At 36.2% G+C, this 24,526-nt stretch overlaps 1 protein-coding gene across 3 annotated transcripts in view; it reads left to right on the forward strand.

Annotated features, from left to right (window-relative positions):
• IL1RAPL2 (interleukin 1 receptor accessory protein like 2) overlaps window positions 1-24,526 on the forward strand; it is a 1,100,174-nt gene that overhangs the window by 63,085 nt on the left and 1,012,563 nt on the right. For 2 of the 3 annotated variants that reach the window (XM_082447591.1, XM_082447594.1), the window contains exon 1: window positions 1-23,320. This exon is cut by the window's left edge and continues 14,405 nt beyond it. In XM_082447591.1, the coding sequence (XP_082303717.1) occupies window positions 23,239-23,320 (82 nt within the window). In that variant the 5' untranslated portion in view covers window positions 1-23,238. The remainder of the gene's footprint in view (window positions 23,321-24,526) is intronic. The other variant, XM_082447592.1, reaches the window with a different exon arrangement.

The following is a 24,526-nucleotide window of genomic DNA, read 5'->3' on the forward strand; positions in this document are numbered from 1 at the left end:
GAAGTCATCCCAGTCTGAATATACATTGGTTCCAAAGGACAGGTGGCTTCTGGAGTAGCTCAAGACATATACTTTTAGGTTTATAAAACACGGTGAAGGATAGTAGTATGCAGGAACCACTTGGTCTGGCTAGTAAGAGCTGATTGTGTGCATTTCTTCCCAACACTGTGTTGAATGACATAATGTTGGTAGATTGAAATCGGCCATGGTGGGAATATTTACACCACAAGAATAAGCAAGAGCTTCCCTTCTACTTGGAGAGCTAGTTGTTAAACCTTTACCAGCATACCATTGGCTGGGGGCCATTATTCCAGCCATTGAAGCCTATCCCAGAATAGACTTGACATGCTCCATTCTAGTCCTGGGATTGGTACTGACCCAGACTTGCCAGGGTGTTTTTGGGGGCAATCTTGAGGAATAAGCCAGTTCAAATGCATACTTTTGAAACTGGGTGAGAAACAGCTAAGTCATTTGAAAGATGAAGGACCAGGATGGGGCTGAATTACTGTTCAGTTTATTGCATTCACAGCAATGTTGTCTAGCAGACTGATTCCAGGTGCTAGGCATTTACTGTAAATAAGAAATGTAGAATCCTTTGTTGCTGGAACAATTTACCAAACAAGTACCTTCCTGTCCCATGGCAAAGGCATAAGGGAAACAAAAGAAGCCCTCAACTTGAGTATGCTCTATAAGTGGTTCAGCTCACTGGCAGGCACTGATGTATTGCATGTGTATCCATCCCATTCCTGCAGATTCTCTTGACTTAATGATTGTCAAAACACTGTGTAAATAGTCAATGATATTGAAGATGGCAATTTCCATAAACTGTATTTTTTTCCTTTTTCCACAAAAAAGGACTTCCTCTGTTTTTTTCAGAAGAATGTCTCAGACACCTGGGTTTTAGTGCTTTAATTTTTAGAATGAAAATTCATTCTACTTGGCAGTTAATATTTTTGACTTTCAGAACACTTTTGGAATAGTCCTTGACTTGAAAACTTTTCAGGGGTAAAAAAATATTTGCACCACATATAATAAACATAGGCATAATTTCATTATAAAACATTTGAAAAAGGAAATACATGAATGGAAAATAAGACAAAGGATATGAAAAAAGATATTTACAGAAAAAAGGAAATATAAGTAGTAAATACGTGAAAAGTTGCTCTATCTCACTCATAATTGAAAATGTAAATGCAAATTAAAATATGTCAATGTGGGTTGAGATTGTGAGGCAGATAAACATTCTTATATGCTATTTGTGGGAGTATAAATTGGTATTAGATTTATTGCAGCATATTTGGTAATATTTTTTAAAATATAAAATCCATTTAGCTTTGCATCCAACATTCTTAGAATTTATCTTACAGATATATCTGCATATGAACATAATACACATATACACACGTGTGCACACATACATATATACACACAAGGGTATTCAGTATAAATTTTAAAATTTATGTTATATATAAAATGATATCTGTACAGACTAATATCAAGTAGTTGGCAGTAGTTACCTCTGTTAATTGTGGAAAGGTGGTGTGAGAAGGGAGATAACACTCTTTACTATATATACTTCTATACATTGGAGATAACACTCTATATACTTCTATACCATTTGAATGTTTGATAATAAGCGGATATTACTTTTGTATCTAAACTATCTTGGAAAATAGTTTTGTTTTTATGCTGGTCTACAAGCTTGTGCCCCTTTACCAACAACATACTTTGAACTTATCCCTATTTTACTCTTTCCAGTGGCTACACAGCATTCCACCTTGTTGATGATCCATCCTTTATCCATCCATCTTTCCTTTCATCTTCCCTTACTTCCTTCTATTCATCCATCCATCTATCTACATGTTCATCTATTCACCTACCTATCCACCAAATTACTTTTTGCTTGTTTATTTAAACCATTTCCTTTCCAAATTATAGAAGCAATGCTTGTCCTTAGCCAAAACAACAAACAAGCAAACATAAAAATAACGAAAAAGGATATAGTTAGAGAAGGGTATAAAAGAAAAAAAAAAAAAAACAATTACAGCCTAGTCTCATTCCCCAGAGGCAACTACTGTTGACAGTTTCTGTTCTTGTGATTACTTTTATACCATTAAGTAATAGGCTTATGATTAGTATAATATTTATATCAATATTATTATATTATAGTATTAATATAATAATAACAAGTTTATCCCTTCATTGTCTCTTTTCTTCTCCTCCCTTCCCCTCTCATTTTTTTTTAACATCTTTATTGGATCATCTCATTTTTTTTTTTTGGGCTTTTTGTGCCAGGCTCAGAAGAAATCCATGTGAGGAAATCTAACCCTGGCTTATTAATAATTTGGGACATTTGACCAAAATGTATATATAGAGCACACAATTAGAGTGTACTCAGCCTTGAAAAGAATGGGCAGAAACAGAGACGAAAATAAATATAGTTAGAGTAGGGTGAACAAATCAGGAAATGTGAGCCCTTTCCTATACCAGCCCCTTACCTAGAGCCTGAGAGGGCTAGGTTGTGGTTTGGTGTTTTAGCTGTGGCTGAAATTTTCAAGTAGAGTTCCTGGGACTCTTTAAGGCATGATAAAGTGGAAAGAATATGGCTTTGGAGTCCAAAAGACTTGATTTTGAATATCAGCTCCACCACTTGCTAGTTATGTGATCTTGGGGCAACTTGATTAACCTCTTTGGGTCCCAATGTCCTTATCTGTAATAGCAATTAAAACTTATTGATTGCTTACTATATGCCAGGTGTGATTCTATTTATGAAGTCCCTTATGTAATAGCACCTACCAGAGAAAGGTACTATTGTTATCTCATTTATGGATGAAAAAACAGATACAAACAGATTAAGTAACTTGCCTGAAGCCTACAGCTAGCAACTGACACAGCCAAGACTCATACTGAGGCAATCTGACTGAAGACTGTACAGTTATACTGTAATACAGTTATACTGTAGAGCACCTAGTATGGTATATGACACACAGTAGTGTTCAGTTTATATTTGTTTCTTTATTTTTTTTCCTTACCAGATTTACTGATTTTGTTCTTTCAACCCAAAGGAGCCTGTGTGACAAAGTCAAACTCCTCTTTCTGTTTTTTCAGAGAAGCAAGCCATTAAATGCTTTGCTTTAAACTCTGAATTCCTATACAAAGTGTTTAGTATTATCGTTTAAGGCATTAACAATACTTTGGCTCAGAGTAAGCTATTATACTTCGTAAAGATGTGAGCTATAGCCTATTACTTCCTCCTTGCAGTGTTTAAACTCAAGTATGTAGGAAGCTTGACAACATTCCTAGATATTCATATGTCCCCCATAGTGTCCAGAGGAACATGTGCAAATTGAGCCACAAAAATAGATCCATGCCTTCCAGAGTTCCCCAAAGCAGATAGACAAGTCAAGTTCAAGTAACAACCCTGTTTTGCATAAGAAATACATCTGTAGTTTTGCAGATGTAATACATCTGTAGAGAATTTATTTAGAAGAACTCAGATGAGGGAGATGGTGTGAACTTGTACAAAGGGCTATTATCAGTTATGTGAGATATGTTACCTCTTTAGGGTACTTTTGATAAATACTGTTTTCTCTTTCTTCACTGTTATCACTCTAGTCTGGGCCACTAACATCTCTCATCTGGACCATTACAGTAGCTTCCAAACTGACATCCCTGAATCCAGTCTTTTTCTTCCTCCAATCAGAAGAGTAGCCAGGATCTAAAAACTAGGCAAAGTGTCTGTGGTTTCTGGGAGGTTAAGCAAGTACAAAAGTACCACTTTTTGACTACTTTTTCTGTAGTGTGTACTTCCACCATTTCTGTACGTTTTAAGCTCTTCTTTCATGTTGCTTTAGCAATATCTTTTCATCATTGTCCTAATGGCCATCATGTCAACATATTACCTTTGAAAAACGGTACCATTTTGAGAATGCTACCCTACTGTCTCTGCTTCTGCTTTTAATCCATTATTATCACAGCAGCTAGAGTGATCTGTTCCAAAATAGTAAGTCAGATGGTGTCACTTCTTGCATAAAAACTTTGCTTCCCCCTGCATTTAGGGAAGGTTCAAATTCCTTACCAATGCCTATGATGCCCTGCAGGTCCTGGCTCCTGCTTACTTCTACAGCTTTCTCTCCTACCACTCTTCAATACACATTCTCTGCTTCAGTTACATTGATCTATCTTTGGTTGCGGAATCAGACCATCCTAATCTAGCCCTTGCACATCTTATTCTCTACAACTGGAACATTTCCATCCCCTTTGCCTAGTTTAAATCCTAAAGCCCAGATCTAGTGTCACTTCTTCAAGCAAGACTCCTTTGCCCACCACATATTAGATTGGGCCTCTAAGGACAACGCATATTTCCTTCTGATGCTTACTGTAGTTATAATAAATTAATTAATTGTTTAAAACATGTTTCTCTCAATAGAATGTTAGTTTCACAAGGAGAAGGATCATGTCTGTCTTTCTCACAATACTGTATCCTTAATGCCTGCTAAGTACATGTTGATTCTCAGTATTTATTGAATTAATTAAATTAAGGGATATTTAGATTGTAGTTGTATCATGTCTGTATGTGTGGGGGTGTATTTTATGACCCGCTTACATAATACTGTACTTGACTTCAAAGTCAGAGGTTCAGGTGATTTATTCTGATTTTACCAATGTCCAAACAGTCCTTTGGTAGGCCCAAGGGAATGTTAAATATAAGGTTGAAAATATTTGGAGGATTAATAATTTTTATGAAAAATAACTATGGATAGATACCGAGTAGCAATATATGCCCAGACATTAGCTCTTTTATTTTATTTTTTTCATACTAAGTTTGGCTCTTAGGAATAGAGCAATTTGCTAGGGAGTATAGATCAGTGTGCTCAATAAAAATCCTGCCAACTTTTCTATCTGTAAAGTGTGTCTCTAGGCTATAACTCAGTAAAAAAAAAAAAGTCCTCTTTTAATTGCAGATGAATTATTGGTTCCTGTCAGTTTGTTGCTATATAGGTAATGCAATTTGCTAAGCTCAGTTGGACCAGATTGTCTCTTACGGAATCTTTGATTGTTCCAATTGTGGTGTTTTGTAGATAACCTTGAGACAACTCCTTGCATATAGAACTGGGTTGGGCAGTGGAAAGCTAATTTTAATTTTATTGAGGGAAGTATTGGCTTGAATTAGTCTCTTAAAATCATGAATCCATGTGTCTATTTTAACATCACATGATCAGAATGTCAACAAAGGCCACAAATACCATTTTGCTTTTACTTATCTTTAATGACTTACCCAAGTATAAATATTTTGGTAACTCATCTTTAAGACTATCCATTCCTATTGTGAAAAAAGAACTCCCCAAATATCACCATGTGTCAGTGAGTGAACATAATAAGGCTGACGTGGTGAAGACTCTGATGACCTGATGCCATTTCAAGACACCTTAAGGCACCTAAAACCCAAATTATCTGAAAAGGGAGCCTGGTGTTGGAGGATTAAATCATAGGGACACTGGGTTGAATGAGTCCAGCAATTGCCAACCTGCATAGAATGTCTAAAAGGACTAACTTTAAGAATGATGGATTTGGCAAATAATCTAGGACTGTGATTTTGATGTGTAAACATATGGTTGAAAAGGGAAAAAATCCATCAACAATAATTTTCTATTATATCAAATGACTGATTTGACTGATTTTTAAACAGTTTCCTTGAGATATAATTTATACATCATACAATTCATTGATTTAAAGTGTGTAATTCAGTAATTTTTAGTATATTCAGAGATGTGCAGCAATTATCACTATCTAACCCCTTGATAACCACTAGTCTGCTTTCGGTCTCTCTGAATTTGCCAATCTGGACATTGCATAAAAACAGAATCATTCAATATGTGGTTTCTTGTGACTGGTTTTTTTCACTTAGCAGAATGTTTCCAACATTAATCTATATGGATCATTGTATCATTACTCCATTCCTTTTCATTGCCCAGTAAGATTTTATTGTATATCACCTTTTATATATCTATTCATCAGTTGATGGACATTTAAATTGTTTCTACTTCCTGGCTATTATGAATAATGCTGCTATAAACATTCCTGCATAAGTGTTTGTGTAGACATACATTTTCAATTTTTAAAGTATATACTTAGAAATGATATCGCTGGGTCATTTGGCGATTCTATGTTTAACCTTATAAGGAGCTGCCAAACTCTTTTCCAAAGCAGCTGTGCCAATTTACATTAACACCAGTGAAGTATTAAGGTTCCAATTTCTCCACTTCTTCCCCAAACTTGTTATTATGTCCTTAACTATAGGCATCCTAGTGGGTGTTAAGTGCTATCTCATTGTGATTTTCATTTTCTTAATGGCTAATGATGAGCAACTTTTCATGTGGTTATTGCCTATTTGTATATCAATTTGGAGAAATGTCTATTCAGATACTTCGGCAATTTTAAAGTTGGATTATTTGTGTTTTATCATTGAGTTGTAAGAGTTCTTTATATATTCTAGGTACAATTCCCTTATCAGATATGTGATTTATAAGTATTTTTTCCCATTCTGTGGGTTGTCTTTTCATTTTCTTTATGGTATTGTTTGTAGCACAAAGTTTTAAATTTTCAGCGGAATTCAATTGATCTATTTTTTCTCTTGTTGCTTGTACTTTTGATGTCATATCTAAGATGTTTTGCCTAAACCAAAGTCACAAAGATTTAGTCCTATATTTTATGCTAAGAATTTTGCTGTTTTAGCTCTTATGTTTAGTTCTAGGACCCATTTTTTTGAGTTCATTTTTGTATATGATATGAAGTAGGGGATCTAAATTCATCCTTTTGCGTGTGGCTATTCAGATGCCCCTACACCATACATTGAGAAGACCATTATTTCCTTCACTAAATGGTCTTGACACTCTTGAAAATCAATTGACCAAAAGTTTATGTTCTGAACTCTCAATTCTGCCATTGATCTGTATGTTATCCTTATGCCAGTACTAAACTATCTTGATTGCTGTAGTTTTGTGGTAAGTTTTAAAATTGGGAAGTATGTCTTCCAACCTTTTTCCTTTTCAACAATGTTTTGGCTATTCTGGGTCTGTTGCATTTTCATATAAATTTTAGAATCAACTTGTCAATTCCTGTAAAAAAGGAGCTGGGATCTTGCTAGGAATAGCATTAAATCTATATGTTGATTTGGGGAATATTTCCTTCTTAACAATATCAAGTCTTCTGATCCATAAACATGGAATGTCTTTCTCTTTAGACATTAAACTTTTTCAGTAATTTTTTTGCAGTTTTCAGAATATGAGTCTTGTCCTTTTTGGGTTAAATTTAGTCCTAAGACTTTTCTTATTTTTGATGCTCTTTTAAATGGAATTGTTTTCTTAATTCCTATTGCAGTATATTCATGGATAATGTATAGAAATACCATTGGATTTTGTGTGTTGATCTTGTATCTTGTAACCTTGCTGAGCTAGTTAATTCTAGTGGTTTTTAGTTGATATCTTAGGATTTTTATACACAAAATAATATCATCTGCAAGTAGAGATAGTTTTTATGTTCCTTCCAGTCTAGATACCTTTTATTATTTTTCTTGTCTAATTACCTGTGTATAACCTCCAGTGCATTGTTGAATAAAAGTAGTGAGAGCAGACATCCTTGTCGTGTTCTTGATCTTAGGGGGAAAGATTTCAGTATTTTACCATTGCTTATGATGTTACTTCTGGGTTTTTCACAGATGCCCTTTATCATGTTGAGGAATTTCCCTTTTATTCCTAATTTTCTAAGTGTTTTTGTCCTGAAAGGATGTTAGACTTTGTGAAATGCTTTTTCTGCTTCTGTTGAGATAATTATGTGATTAATTTCCTTTATTTTGTTGATATGGTGTATTGCATGGATTGATTTCTAGATGTTAGACCAAGTTTGTATTCCTGGGATGAATCCTACTAGGCCATGATGTATAATATGTATTATATGTTGCTCAATTCCATTTGCTAGTATTTTTTTTTTCAGTCTATATTCATAAAAGATACAGGTCTGTTGTTTTCTTTTCATGTGATGTCTCTCTCTGATGTTAGTATCAGGGTAATGCTGACCTAATAGAGTGTGTTGGGAATTATTCCCTCCTCTTTTAATTTTTGAGTTTATAGTAATTCTTCTTTAAATGTTTGGTAGAATTCACGAGTAAAGCTATCTGAGCCTGGGCTTTTCTTTCTGAGAAGTTTTTTGATTATTAATTTAATCTCCTTACTTGTTATAGGTCTATTCAGACTTTTACTTTTTCTTGGTCAGTTTTAGTAACTTGGTCAGTTTAGACAAACTTGGACAGTTTGTCTTTTCTACAAATTTGACCCTTTTATCTAATTTCTTGGCATACAGTTTTTCATAGTATTCCCTCATAATCATTTTTCCTCCTGTAAGGTCAGCAGTGATCAGTGATATCCTCTATTTGGTTTGACTCATTTAAAAAAATATACATTTATTTAAAACGTTGTCTGTTTGAGGGAATCATATCCATTATGATGAATATAATGTAAACTCTTACTCTATAATCCCACCACCCAAATTATAAGGTAAATATAAAGTACATTTCCTTCCAGGATGTGTGTGTGTGTTTCTCTCTCTAACTCGATGGCTCTCTATCTCTACACTTGACATACGCTTTTCATTAATTTTGTAGCTTATTTTCCCCCTAATTGCTTGATATCTAATGTCCTTTTTTCCCAGCTTATTGAGATATAGTTGACATATAACATTGTGTAAGTTTAAGGTGTACAATGTGTTGATTTGATACACTTATATATCTCAAAATGATTACCACCATAGCATTAGCTAACACTTCCATCCTGTCACATAATCACCCTTTCTCTTTTTGTGGTGAGAACATTTAAGATCTACTCTCTTAGCAACTTCCAAGTATATAATACAGTATTATTAGTTATAATCACCATGCTGTACAGTATATCCTCAGAACTTGTTAATCTTATAACTGGAAATTTGTACCATTTGACCAATATCTCCCAATTTCCCACACCTTCCAGCCCCTGATAGTCACCATTCTATTTTCTGTTTCTCTGAGTTCAGTTTTTATAGATTCCACAAATAAGTTATATCATATAGTATTAGTCTTTCTCTGTCTGACTTACTTCACTTAGCCTAATGCCCTCAAGGTTCATCGAAGTTGTCACAAATGGCAGAATTCCCTTCTTTCTTATGGCTGAATCACATTCCATTGTGTGTGTGTGTATACATCCATCCATCCATACACACACACACACACACACACACACACACACACACACACAACACATATTCTTTATCTATTCATTTTTAACAGATACTTCAGTTGTTTTCATACCTTGGCTATGGTGAATAATGCTGAGATAAATATGGGGGTAGAGATATCTCTTCTTGATCCTGTTTTCATTTCCTTTTGTAGCCTCCTTTAAACTTCACATAACAAGAATTTTGTCATATTGTTAAAATCATCTTTAATAATTTTAATAATATGCTTAGTATGTTACTATATGGATATAATATAAATTAATCTCCCTTCTATTTTTGAACTTTAAACTTGTATCTTAAGTTTTGATGTTATAAAACATACTGCAGTCTTTGTGCATAATCTTTTTACAAATATCATTCTGCACTTAGTTTTGTATCTTGGCTTCCCTTAGCATTATGTCAAGAGCATTTCCAATATCATTAAAAGTTTGAACACTTAATTGTTAATGACTATATAATCTTCCACCATATGAGTATGCCATAATTTTATTTAACAAATCTCCTATTATTGGACATTTGGATTATTTCCAACTTTGGTATATAACTATGGCTGAGATGAACATAATAGTGCATAAATCTTTAGTAACATTTTAGATTATTTTCTTAGATATACTGGATCAAAGGGTTTGAATTTTTGTTTTTGCCTGAAATTTTCCATTAAGGCAGAATCATGTTCTATCACAGAGACATACTGTAATTGATCTAACCCTTGCCATAGTTTTGGATAGCTTATATTTTTATCACTAGGGATAATGCTAGAATAACTTCTTTGCACATGTCTTTGATTGCATTATTGGAGATAGGTAATTTATAAAGGTTATTATATGAATATAATAGCTAATTTTCTCTCCAGAAAATGAATGACAATTTATATACTCACTGCCAGTATATGAGTGTATTTGTTCTTACATTGAGTATGTTATTTTAAAAACCGTTGTTAATTTGATAGATGCTACCAGTGTTTACCAGCAAAAAGGAGATAAAAAAATAGAACATCACTTGGAAGAAGGGGGTTAATTTTTTGAAAGACTTTATAAAAACAATTGGGATGACCCCAGGGTGTAGTTGGGCATTTATAGGAAAGTTTTGGGCTATATTGAAAAAATTATGAGAACACCAGGGGTCTGGAGACAAGATTTCCAAGTTAATAATCATGATGATGATAATAACATTTTTTATTATAAAAAAGAAGTACTGTTTATTTACTGAATTAATCTCTAGGAGACTACATTAAAATGCATATCACCAAGGGTCAGTCTTTAACTTTCTCTACTGGTTCATTTTCAGTGACAGTTATGTCTAGTGAACCAGTTGATACCTAGAACCCTAAAGAGGATAAAACAAGGATGTTTTAAAAGGGGAAAACATCAACAATTATTTCTGCAGAAAAAGTAAAGTAGGGTTACATAATTGGAGGGTGTAAGAAGATGCCTGGGTTCATGCTTTGTGGTGGCAGTGGACATGAGTTGTAGGACAGCAGGATAAATATTCCTCAATTCTGAAAACTAGGAGAGAAGCGAAGGAGAAAAGGGATACTTAAACTTTTATTTTGCCTAAGTGTAGCTTCAAAGTCTTATAACTAGCAGCCAGTGAAGAAAAATTATTAAATCATCAATGCATTGCCTCCATATAGAATGTGATCCCTTCTCTGCCCAAGACATGCGTACTTGTGCTGTACTGCTCTCCCCTATGACCTTGTCCACCTGGCAAACTTACGTTTTTTCCCCAAGTGTCACTTCCTCTGAAAAATCTTCTCTGACTTTCCTAAGCAGTAGAACAAAAACAGCACCAATAACAATAATTAACATGTACTGATGGCTGATTCTGTGTCTGATAATGGGTTAGGAATTTTACATGTATTATATATAATACAAACAACAACCTTATGAAGTGGGTGCTACTGTTACCACTATTTTCAGATTAGTAAATGGAAGGTCGCAGTGTATAGGTAACTCAGCCAAGGTCACAGAACTAGTAAAAAGTGAAACTGGGGCTCACAAGGCTACACTGTCCTACTTCACAGTGATCAATAACCCAGATAAGATATGATATGCACACTTCCATCATTCAAAAAAAAAATAAACCTCATATAATACAGTGCAGTAAATAATACTTTATCTCTCACTTAATATGACAAATATTATTTTATAATTGTTCATGGGGCACAATGTTTTCATCATCATTTTATAATTAAAAATATAGGAAACAGAATATGTAGAACATTTATCTAAACCCAGAAGCACAAATTAGATACACTACACTATTAGAGGAAAGTTCATTGATATAAATATTCTAACAGCTCCATGTTGTTTTTATTACTTGACATTTAGAGTTATATACAGTGTCCTTGATACTGAATATTTCAAGGAAGTTAACCCATTTCCCATGTTGATATGTCTGTCTATCAACAGTCAACTATTAGTGCTATTCCTGATAGGAAAATTTTTTTTTACAAAATATGGATTGTTTATTCTGCTTCCAATTGGCTGCTTGCTATAAGGAAAGTTACTTACCTCATTGAATGTCACTTTCCCCATATTTTACACCGAAGTAATGTTAATTTTTTTCCTTAACATACCATAAAACCTCAATTAGCTGTGGAAAAAGGAAGGTGTAAGGATTAATGGGATTAGAAAAGTTAGTTGGCATAGTAGTGAACTGAGAAGGTGCCCTTATAGCTACTACCACTCTATTGTTGAAAATCTTTTTACGGTAAGTCATAGAAACAATGGAAGTACAAGAATATTAGATAAAGTCAAATTTGTTAATGAATAACAAAACAGAGACCTTCAAGATGGCGGAGGAGTAAGAAGTGGAGATCACCTTCCTCCCCACAATACATCAGAAATACATCTACATGTGGAACAACTCTTACAGAACACCTACTAAACTCTGGCAGAAGACCTCAGACTTCCCAAAAGGCAAGAAACTCCCCACATACCTGGGTAGGGCAAAAGAAAAAAGAAAAAACAGAGACAAAAGAATAGGGACAGGACCTGCACCTCTGGGAAGGAGCTGTGAAGGAGGAAAAGTTTCCACACACTAGGAAGCTCCTTCACTGGTGGAGACGGGTGGCAGAGGGGGGAAGCTTTGGAGCCACGGAGGAGAGCGCAGCAACAGGGATGCAGAGGGCAAAGCGGAGAGATTCCCGCTCAGCCGGAGGGGCTTGTCTGCTCACCTGCCGGGGTGGGTGGGGGCTGGGAGCTGAGGCTCCGGCTTCGGAGTTCAGAGCCCAGAGAGAGGACTGGGGTTGACTGCGTGAACACAGCCTGAAGGAGGCTAGTGCGCCACAGCTAGCTGGGAGGGAGTCCGGGAAAAAGTCTGGAACTGCCTAAGAGGCAAGAGAACATCGATTCAGGGTGCGCGAGGAGAGGGGATTCAGAACACCGCCTAAACGAGCTCCAGAGACAGGCGCGAGTTTCAGCTATCAGCGCAGACACCAGAGACAGGTATGAAATGCTAAGGCTGCTGCTGCAGCCACCAAGAAGCCTGTGTGCAAGCACAGGTCACTATCCACACCTCCCCTCCCGGGAGCCTGTGCAGCCTGCCACTGCCAAGGTCCTGAGATCCAGGGACAACTTCCCCAGGAGGACACACGGCACACCTCAGGCTGTTGCAATGTCACACCAGCCTCTGCCACCGCAGGCTCGCACTGCATTCCGTACCCCTCCCTCCCCCCGGCCTGAGTGAGCCAGAGCCCCCTAATCAGCTGCTCCTTTAACCCTGTCCTGCCTGGGCTGGGAACAGATACCCTCAGGCGACCTACACGCAGAGGCAGGGCCAAATCCAAAGTGGAACCCCAGGAGCAGTGTGAAAAAAAGAAGAGAAAGGGAAATCTCTCCCAGCAGCCTCAGGAGCAGTGGATTAAATCTCCACAATTAACTTGATGTACCGAGCATCTCTGGAATACCTGAATAGACACCGAATCATCCGAAAAGTTAGGTGGTGGACTTCGGGAGCAACTGTAGATTGGGCTTTGCTTTCTGAACCTAATTTTTTCTGGTCTTATGTTTATCTTAGTATTTAGAGTTTATTATTATTGGTAGATTTGTTTATTGATTTGATCTCTTCCTTTTTTTAATATAAAGATATATATATATATATTTCCTTTTTCTCTTTTTTGTGAGTATGGATGTATATGCTTCTTTGTGTGATTTTATCTGTATAGCTTTGCTTTTACCATTTGTCTTAGGGGTCTGTCCCCGTTTTTTTTTTTTTTAGTATCGTTCTTAGCGCTTGATATCACTGGTGCAACAATTTACCTTCCCACCAACAGTGCAAGAGGGTTCCCTTTTCTCCACACCCTCTCCAGCATTTATTGTTTGTAGATTTTTTGATGATGGCCATTCTGACAGGTGTGAGGTGATATCTCATTGTAGTTTTGATTTGCATTTCTCTAATGATTAGTGATCTTGAGCATCCTTTAATGTGTTTGTTGGCAATCTGTATATCTTCTTTGGAGAAATGTCTATTTAGGTCTTCTGCCCATTTTTGTATTGGGTGTTTGTTTTTTTGATATTGAGCTGCATAAGCTGCTTGTAAATTTTGGAGATAAATCCTTTGTCAGTTGCTTCATTTGCAAGTATTTTCTCCCATTCTGAGGGTTGTCTTTTCGTCTTGTTTACAGTTTCCTTTGCTGTGCAAAAGCTTTCAAGTTTCATTAGGTCCCATTTGTTTATTTTTGTTTTTATTTCCAATTCTCTAGGATATGGGTCAAAAAGGATCTTGCTGTGATTTATGTCATAGAGTGTTCTGCCTATGTTTTCCTTTAAGAGTTTGATAGTGTCTGGCCTTACATTTAGGTCTTTAATCCTTTCTGAGTTTATTTTTATGTATGGTGTTAGGGAGTGTTCTCATTTCACTCTTTTACATGTAGCTGTCCAGTTTTCACAGCAACACTTATTGGAGAGGCTGTCTTTTCTCCACTCTATATTCTTGCCACCTTTATCAAATATAAGGTGACCATATGTGTATGGGTTTATCTCTGGGCTTTCTATCCTGTTCCATTGATCTATATTTCTGTTTTTGTGCCAGTACCATACTGTCTTGATTACTGTAGCTTTGTAGTATAGTCTGAAGCCAGGGAGCCTGATTCCTCCAGCTCCTTTTTTCTTTCCCAAGTTTGCTTTGGCTATTCAGGGTCTTTTGTGTTTCCATACAAATTGTTAAATATTTTCTTCTTGTTCTGTGAAAAATGCCAGTGGTAGTTTGATAGGGACTGCGTTGAATCTGTGGATTGCTTTGCACAGTAAAGCCATTTTCACAATGTTGATTCTTCCAATCCAAGAACATGGTATATCTCTCCGTCTATTTGTATCATCTTTAATTTGTTTCATGAGTGTCTTATAATTTTCTGCATACAGGTCTTTTGTCTCCTTAGGTAGGTTTATTCCTAGGTATTTTATTCTCTTTGTTGCAGTGGTAAATGGGAGTGTTTGCTTAATTTCACTTTCAGATTTTTCATCCTTCGTGTATAGGAATGCAAGAGATTTCTGTGCATTAATTTTGTGTCCTGCTACTTTACCAAATTCATTGATTAGCTCTATAGTTTTCTGGTAGCATCTTTTGGATTCTCTATGTATAGTATCATGTCATCTGCAAACAGTGACAGCTTTACTTCTTCTTTTCCGATTTGGATTCCTGTTATTTCTTTCTCTTCTCTGATTGCTGTGGCTAAAACTTCCAAAACTATGTTGAATAATAGTGGTGAGAGTGGGCAACCTTTTCTTGTTCCTGATCTTAGTGGAAATGGTTTCAGTTTTTCACCATTGAGGATAATGTTGGCTGTGGGTTTGTCATATATGGCCTTTATTATGTTGAGGTAAGTTCCCTCTATGCCTACTTTCTACAGGGTTTTTATCATAAATGGGTGTTGAATTTTGTCAAAAGCTTTCTCTGCATCTGTTGAGATGATCATATGGTTTTTCTCCTTCAATATGTTAACATGGTGTATCACATTGGTTGATTTGCGAATATTGAAGAATCCTTGCATTCCTGGGATAAACCCCACTTAATCATGGTGTATGATCCTTTTAATGTGCTGTTGGATTCTGTTTGCTAGTATTTTGTTGAGGATTTTTGCATCGATGTTCATCAGTGATATTGGCCTGTAGTTTTCTTTCTTTGTGACATCTTTGTCTGGTTTTGGTGTCAGGGTGATGGTGGCCTCGTAGAATTAGTTTGGGAGTGTTCCTCCCTCTGCAATATTTTGGAAGAGTTTGAGAAGGATAGGTGTTAGCTCTTCTCTAAATGTTTGATAGAATTCGCCTGTGAAGCCATCTGGTCCTGGGCTTTAGTTTGTTGGAAGATTTTAAATCACAGTTTCAGTTTCAATGCTTGTGATTGGTCTGTTCATATATTCTATTTTTTTCTGGTTCAGTCTCGAAAGTTTGTGCATTTCTGAGAATTTGTGCATTTCTTCCAGGTTATCCATTTTATTGGCATATAGTTGCTTGTAGTAATCTCTCATGATCCTTTGTATTTCTGCAGGGTCAGTTGTTACTTCTCCTTTTTCATTTCTAATTCTATTGATTTGAGTCTTCTCCCTTTTTTTCTTGATGAGTCTGGCTAATGGTTTATCAATTTTGTTTATCTTCTCAAAGAACCAGCTTTTAGTTTAATTGATCTTTGCTATCGTTTTTTTTCATTTCTTTTTCATTTATATCTGATCTGATATTTATGATTTTCCTTCCTTTTGCTAACTTTGGGGTTTTTTTGTTCTTCTTTCTCTAATTGCTTTAGGTGTAAGGTTACGTTGTTTATTTGAGCTGTTTCTTGTTTCTTGAGGTAGGATTGTATTGCTATAAACTTCCCTCTTAGAACTGCTTTTGTTGCATCCCATAGGTTTTGGGTCGTTGTGTTTTCATTTTCACTTGTTTCTAGGTATTTTTGATTTCGTCTTTGATTTTTCAAGTGATCTATTGGTTATTAAGTAGTGTACATTTTAGCCTCCATGTGTTTGTATTTTTTACAGATTTTTTTTCCTGTAATTGATATCTAGTCTCATAGCGTTGTGGTCCTAAAAGATACTTGATATGCTTTCAGTTTTCTCAAATTTACCAAGGCTTGATTTGTGACCCAAGATATGATCTATCCTGGAGAATTTTCCATGAGCACTTGAGAAGAAAGTGTATTCTGTTGTTTTTGGATGGAATGTCCTATAAATATCAATTAAGTCCATCTTGTTTAATGTATCATTTAAAGCTTGTGTTTCCTTATTTATTTTCATTTTGGATGATCTGTCCATTGGTGAAACTGGGGTGTTAATGTCCCCTAGTATGATTGTGTTACTGTCGATTTCCCCGTTTATGGCTGTTAGTATTTGCCTTATGTATTGAGGTGCTCCTATGTTGGGTGCATAAATATTTACAATAGTTTTATCTTCTTCTTGGATTGATCCCTTGATCATTATGTAGTTTCCTTCTTTGTCTCTTCTAATAGTCTTTGTTTTAAAGTCTATGTTGTCTGATATGAGAATTGCTACTCCAGCTTTCTTTTGAGTTCCATTTGCATGGAATATCTTTTCCATCCCCTCACTTTCAGTCTGTATATGTCCCTAGGTCTCAAGTGGGTTTCTTGTAGACAGCATATGTATGGGTCTTGGACAAACACATTTTTATTTTAGGAAGAAAAAGTTGAATGGTGAGGGATATAGTAACCACCTAGCAGTGAGTAATGACTGAAGACTTTTTCTCTAAACAGTATAAAAATTTATACCCACTATATTAAGTTTGCCGATTGGAGCAACCCTGGGTAAGATTTATCCCTCTTGCATGTGACACTTCTGGTTATATCTTAATGGTCAGAACTCACCTGTCCAGTTGCAAGGAAGGCTGGGAAATGAAGACTCCATTTTTGGGGACTACATGCCGAGCCAAAACCTGTGCGCTCTATGATTACTACAGGAAAAAGAAATAATAGTTTGAGAGATAGTCAGTTTTTGTCATGCCCCTGGAACTCTAGAGTTGCTCATAACCATTTTTTTCCTCTGTGTTTGCATCTCTTTTTACCCTTTTTGTCTCTTCTATCTCTCAGAAATTCCTCCCCCATAATTCCTCTTACCTTTTGCTTCCCCTTCTTTTTTGATATGTCAGCTTTTTGGGTCTCCATTTTTGTCTTTTGCTCAGCCTCTGCTTCTCTGTATGTTTTATCTATCTCTTCATTTCTCCTCTGTGTGTATTTTTTCTCTTTCCATCTGTTTCCTATCCATCTGTCTCTCTATCTTTAGCTGTCTGTGTCTTCCTACTTCTTTATTTCTGGCTTTCTTCCTTTCAATATCCATGTTTCTTTCTACCTCCATTTATAAGTATTAAAGCTAATAATAGAATGGGCTGCCACTTCATATAGTTGTTTTCATGAAATAGGAAGTAGCTGAGGACATGGTAGATACAGGGATATGGTATCAAATGATTTCTTCATTGGTTGATGGTTGGACTACATAACTATGGAAATCTTCCAAATTTGAGTCAAATTGAGAACAAATTTTTCTCCTGAGTAAGTAGAATCTCATTAACATTATTGCATCTTTGTTTCCTGATTGAAGATCTAATAAGACCTCAGGGTCATCTCTATATGAATACCAGACTTCATTGAGGATGACTGTGGAAGTAGAAAATATAAGAGATTGAGATGAATGTGTGTTAACTACAGAACTGTCGTTGAAAGTTAATTATCTTTATAAATAATACATCTGTGATATATATGTGGGCTGTGTGTCTGTGTTTGTAATTTCCAGTTTGTTGGAGATTATATGACTGGCTGATCCAAATGATTGGAAGACATCATAAGTAACAAAATTGTCTCTGATGGCAAGAATGTATTAAGAAATGATATAATTGCATATTCTCTGCAGCCTAGCTGATATACCTAGTTGGATATTTCAACTGTGTCAGAATATATTCATAAGTTAAACTTGTTTTGGCTTCTAGAGTCAAGAGTATGCCATACAGATACTTTAAAAAATTAACATGAACCAGGAACCTGACATACCTGGTACTTTAAGGGAGGAAGAAAGTAAAGTGGATAAGGTAATTTATAAACTATACTTGAAAACCATTCGAGCTTAACATTATCATTACAATTATCTGTTGAAAGATTTAGTTCAGTTACATTTTTTTAAAACTCTCTTGTCAAGATGGCCCTACTTATATTAAGATTTGGTACTCAAAGGAGAGGAATACTAATGCCTTCATTAGCCACTGTGCCAGTGTCTTCAGTCTTTAGAATTCCTCATGTGGCCTTTTGGGATTTTTACATACTACCCTTAGGGAATCAGTAAACACAAAGACCTCAGGGGTATATGAACTTTAGGTATAAGGACCACTGAATAGTTATAGCTACAGTAAGGGGAAGACCCTTTTTTATGGGGGAAAAAAGTAATTTCGAAATAATTGAATAGGAGCATAATTGCCATCATATAAAATATTATACATGCTTCTGTACACTTTCTTCACACAACAGTAAGTTGGTTGTAAAATCACCAAGAGGGAAAAGTTATAATGTAATAAACCTAAATTTCAGTGTAAAATTTCCAGGGTATAATCTGAGCTGCTTCTGACACTTTTAGTGTTTAAACAGATGTGTGGAAGTGTATGTTGGGAGCCCAGTGGTCACATTCCTTGATCAGTGATGATATTTCAGATCGATTGCTGTTGCAGATGAGCATTGCTAGGAGATTGATTGCACTGGCCTTTCTTTTTGCCTGTTTGAATTGGCAGTTTGGCAGATTTTCCCTTTCAGTGGGAAATCTGAATCACCTACTGAACATGCTACCAAACACGCTTCTTACTCTATATTCCCTTAGCACCTAACATATACAGGTTGTTCTCTACTGCCTTGCATTTGACTAAGCACTCCAGTGTGCATGCATACTAGATGGCAAGAAGTGATGTTTTATAACCTTAGACATGGTTTATGACTCCCATAGCATCTAACTTCTAGGGCAAATATAGTTTAGTAGTGGTTAAGAGTTTGGGCTTTGTAGTCACACAGAACTAAAATGAAATCCTTTCTTCCTTAATTTGCTATTGTTGTGGCCTTGGATAAGCCATAAGTATCAGTTTTCTGAAAAGTAAAATGGGGATAATAATAGCTCACATGGTCATTAGTAGGATAAAGTACAATATCACAGTCCAGTGCATTATCTGGCACACAAAAAATGCTCAATAAGTTATAATTATTATCATAAAATATAGTAGGTATTCATCAGAGTTTGTTGAATTAATGAACTCTCCTGTGGAAATAGGATTGGCAAATATACAGATTAAAAAACTCAATACATCCAGTTTTTCTAATCCCCACTGATTTTAATTGAAAAGAAGGGGGGTATATGAAATAATTCTGTGGTTAACATATTCAATTCCCATGATGATTTTACTAGTCAAAGTCAAGCATTAAGCATTTTATTTCACAAAGAATAGGAAGGGGTTGACTAAATAAGGAAGTAGAAATATTTTTTTGTCAGCTGTTTTCTACCCTTGATATCTCTGAATAGCAGGTATGAAATACAGTTCTTGCTTTGGGTGAAAATTATAACTACTGGGTAAAGTAACATTTTAAAAAGTCCTTTTCAAATAATCTTTAATTTTGTCACCATTTACAAAATATTAGAATCCTTAAAATGATATTCTAGGCAAATTATAGTCCTTACAAACTGTCAACTTTTAGACAGAAATAGTGAAGGTACAATCATGAGTAAGATGGGTTGAGGGTAGGGAGAACCTGGAAGTCTCCTAATAGCTAACCAGCAAGGTTGAGTTGGTAACTGAGAGAATACAGCAGGAAGAGCTAAATCAGAGATGAGCCAATGTTCTTATCAAAGTCACTGGGGGTGATATAAGTTCTAAAAAGGGAGACAAGACAGGAGAGCTAGAATGTGCCTATGGTTCAGGAAAAATTTGAAGTATAAGCCTTCTTTTGAAAGTCCAGAGGCTACATAATCTTTTGAGCTGGAAATTGGACAGATAGTCTATATAAAACAAAGAAATGTGTGGAGTTTATAATGGTATTTTCAGAGTCTTGGTTTGGGATGTCCCAAAAGCAGACCCAAACACAAGGATTTGGATGTAAGTAGTTTATTTGGGAGGTGATCCCAGCAAGTACTACAAGGGAATGGCAAAGTCAGACTAGAAGGGAGGAAAAGCAAATAGAGTGTGCTAATGAGCAGTTTGCCATTCAGTCCTACTGGAACATTCCAAGGGGTGAGGAAGCTGGGGTATTTATTCACCAACTCCCATCATTGAATGAGAATCACTCACGGTGTGTTAACAACCTGGAACTTCCAGTCAGCCTCCTATGCTATTCAAGCTGCTTTTGCAGATAGAGAAGCACCTCTGGCAAAGAAACATAGGAAGACTTCTGTGCAGATGACTTTTGGGAGGGCCAAGAGGATATGGATAGGGTACCAACAGAGTCTGCTACAGCAGGAGATGGGGCCCATCTCAGATTCGGATAATCATATATTAGATAAGAGAGATTCTATTTCAAATAAATGGGTAACTTGGGAAGAAAACCACTGAAAGCTGCAATTTATTTGTGTTACTTGAACCCTTGATATGTTGTTATCTACATTGATATTCCCCTTTCAGTCATTAAAATATTTACTGATAACCTATTATATGTCCAGCTCTATGATAGATGCTGAGACTACAACAGCTAATGACTAAGTGACTGCCCTCATGAAGCTTACATGCTAGTGGTCAAGGAGTGGGTAAAAACAACCAAGTTAATAAATGTAACTGATTTATTAAGCGTTTCAACTCATTGAAGTATAAACATGGAATGATACTACTTTTCCTAATTGCTACTTCATGTGCTCTACTGTACTTCCTTTTTCCACTAGGAGTCAGGGACAGTGATAAACATTTCAGTTTGATTCTATCATTTTTCAGATATTTTTCTGAGTTTTGTTCTGATTTTAAAGACTTTGTCTTAGTCCAAGATCCTATCTGATTCAAATATTGTATCTTTCTTTTTTTTCTTCAAACAGAGGAGACATGTGGCTCTCATGGCTAGGAATTTGGAGGGTGCGTGGTAGGTTTTCGCACATTTTCCCTTCTTCTTCCTCTTTCCTCTGTACCTTCTCCTTTGGTGTTGCATTGGGATAGGTGTGATTGGAGAAGAGGGAGAGGAAAAAGAAATGCTTGTGATTGCCTGTGTCTTCTCCTTGGTTGGTCATAACTTCTCATCTAGCTGTCTATATGCGCTGTATAAACAGGTAGTAGTTACAACAGGCCTGATGATGAGATTCTCCCCCAAGCGTCTCCTCTGGATATTGGAAGTCCCTGGAAAGATTTGATTACATCTTCCCTCAGTTTTAGCTGGTAGCATCATACCACTTTCCTCTCAGGTGGACTCATTTTGCCCCATGTTGCAAAGCCTATGACAAGAATCATCTGTTTACCCAATCCAAGATGGATCTTTGGTAATATGCCAAATCCAACTTGCATGCTTCTTGGGACCCGGAAATTTGGTGTATGTTGGGGATGGATAGGGATTAGTCCTGGCCCCCCTGGTCATCTGGAAATCTCCAGCATACCATCTCTCCCCAGGGTTCTTTATTCCTGCTTCAGTGGTACAAGGGAAGTCCAACATGACATCTGGGAAAGCAAAGCCTGTCTTTGTTATCAAAAGACCTCCTCTTCCTTCCCAGACCTCTGTTTATTGATGGAGTTGGTGGTGGAGGGGGGCAGTATGATGAGGAACTAGCTGCACTGAATAGTTGAACTGGTGGCCTCACCCAAACATGAATTTTTCTGAATTTAGGATATCAGGTGGATCTTTTGGTCAATTCTGGGAAAAGAGGATCCCACCCAACACTTGATATCATCCTGTTACTCTTACATTCTGGGTAAGGTTCTGCACTTTTAGGTACAAACCAATTATTCAGAAAACAAATCTTTATATGGAATTCTGGATCTTTAAATGTTATCCAGAGCTTGTTTTTGTCTTTCCATTCAGGTTTGCTTCCATCCATTATTTCAGGGATCTCTCTGGTTTCACCCTCATGGTCCCCTTTGCTATTTTTCTATCTTGGGTTTATGATGAACCCAATGTACCTCTGTGGTGCTTATATTCTGATTTGTAAAGAATTCTAAATGAGCCCTCATATAGGAACCAATTTACTGAAAAGTCTTAACTCAATGGAATAAACACTTAAAAACGTTTTTGTTTTCTCCCCAAATGCCTACCGATCGTGCTTTAGTCAATTCTATTCCCTTTTGGGGGGGTTCTTAACAATATCTCAGTTCAATTCCATACTTTTCTCAGTTATTTTTCATTTCGGAACAGTTTCATTCCAATTATTTAAGATTAGGTGCTGCTGATTTTAAAACATCAGTGTCAAAGTTGAGTAAAAACTCTTCCTGTCACATAAACACAATAACTATAAGTGCTGATCAGTCTTATGAATAAAACAAGCAAGGAGGTGAGCTAGTGAATGACAGAGTGAGACTTTAAGATTGGGTAGTCAGGAAAGGCCTTTTTGTGGGACTGAGACCTATAGGATCTTAATGAATGTGAGTGAAGAGTGGGGAGGAGTATTCCAACAGGAAGACCTAATGCAAAGGCCATGAGGAGGAAATGACTAAGGCATGTTCCAGGGACAAATACAATGTCCACAGTGGATGGAGCATAGCCAACGAGAGGGAAAGTGCTCTGGAATAAGATCAAAGAGGCAGCAGGAGCCCTACCCGCAGGCCCATGAACGTCTAATGGAGGGGGTTCAGATTTTACTCTAAATCCAGTGGGAAACCATTGAAAAGTTCTGAGCAGGGAACTTTGACATGATGCAATTGTGAACTTTCATATTTTCTTCCATTTGCATAAAAATAAAGCCAGAAATCACCAAAATGTCATTGTTTCTGTAATGTGTCTTCAAGGTATGTGAAATTATAGCTGCTGCTTTGTTGAGGCCAAGATCTGTGATTCAAACTTCATATCCTTTTTTGACTTTTCAGCTGCCAAGGAAAGTGAACAATGAAGCCACCATTTCTTTTGGCCCTTGTGATCTGTTCTGTAGTCAGCACAAATTTGAAGATGGTGTCAAAGAGAAATTCTGGTAAGTTGCTGGCAACTTCTCATGATTTGGTCAAAAATATATGCTTTTTGTGAACATCTAGAGAGCATCTGTGTCTTTAACTACAAATATCTTTAAACAGAAGCACTTGTAATCCAGCTATGTTGGAAAGTAGCCAAAGTAAAAATGAGATTTTAGCCTACCACTGACAAAATGCTGGGAAACCAGTGGAATTTTGTTCAACTTCAGTGGCAGTATACTCTCAGTGGACAATAAAATGTTAAGGGCCTTCTTAGGGTTGGTTACATTTGCTAGTGCATATACACCTGGGAGTAAACATTTGCAAATGAGAAGACAGGAAACCTTTAAAAGTATATATTCTTTGCCTCCTAATTGCGTATGCAGCGTTACAGTTTAAATGAAAGTTTTTGACAAATATCAGTGAGCTTTATTTCCTCACATCTTCACATTTGTACCAAATCCCTAACAGGCGGAGGTTTAAAGCTTCCAAGTTTGGAAATATTAGCTAATTGCCTGAAGAGGAATTTCTTGAGAATAAATATCTATTCCTAGAACATGGTGGTCTGGTAGGCAGCCATGATTGTACTAAGAGATTAGCTGTAGCCAGTAGACATCCCAATCAAAACTTAATCATTGTTTAATAACACTTGGATATATATGTCTTTCAGCTTTGATTATACATTTTAGCTATAATTACAAATCATGCATGAGATTTTAAGAATTGATTTTGTCTGTAATCATTCCAGTAAGACGTTGAGGAATGTATTGGTATGTGGAAACAAAAGGCTATGGATGGGGCTTTCTGCTGGCTTCTAATTCAGTTATTTCCTAGAATTAAATGTACGCTCTTTACTTTCTCATTAAGTCTAAAACCCAGGCAATAAAGTACATGCCTATTTTTCAAAGCAATAAATACTGGCTGGAGCTTGGAGTTTGGTTGATGTTTGTTTTCTAAGGCGAGAATACTTGATAATTGAAATTGCTAAAGAATAGTATTGTTCTTCAATTGATAGTATATTAATAAATCTTTCACAAAAGCGGGTCACAGGTTATATAATAGAGAAACACTACTGAAGTCCAAAGGATTCTGGAATGGTAAAGGTAGGGGAATATATTGGCTTTTTCTCCCCCATTAAATACTTATGAATGTCTTTAACACGTTTTTGTATATTGTGACTCTTTCCGCTGTATTTGTGTGTAACATTTTACCTATAATATCTCCAGCTT

Source organism: Balaenoptera physalus (genome assembly GCF_965194825.1).
Source record: "Balaenoptera physalus genome assembly, chromosome: X".
NCBI lineage: Eukaryota > Metazoa > Chordata > Mammalia > Artiodactyla > Balaenopteridae > Balaenoptera > Balaenoptera physalus.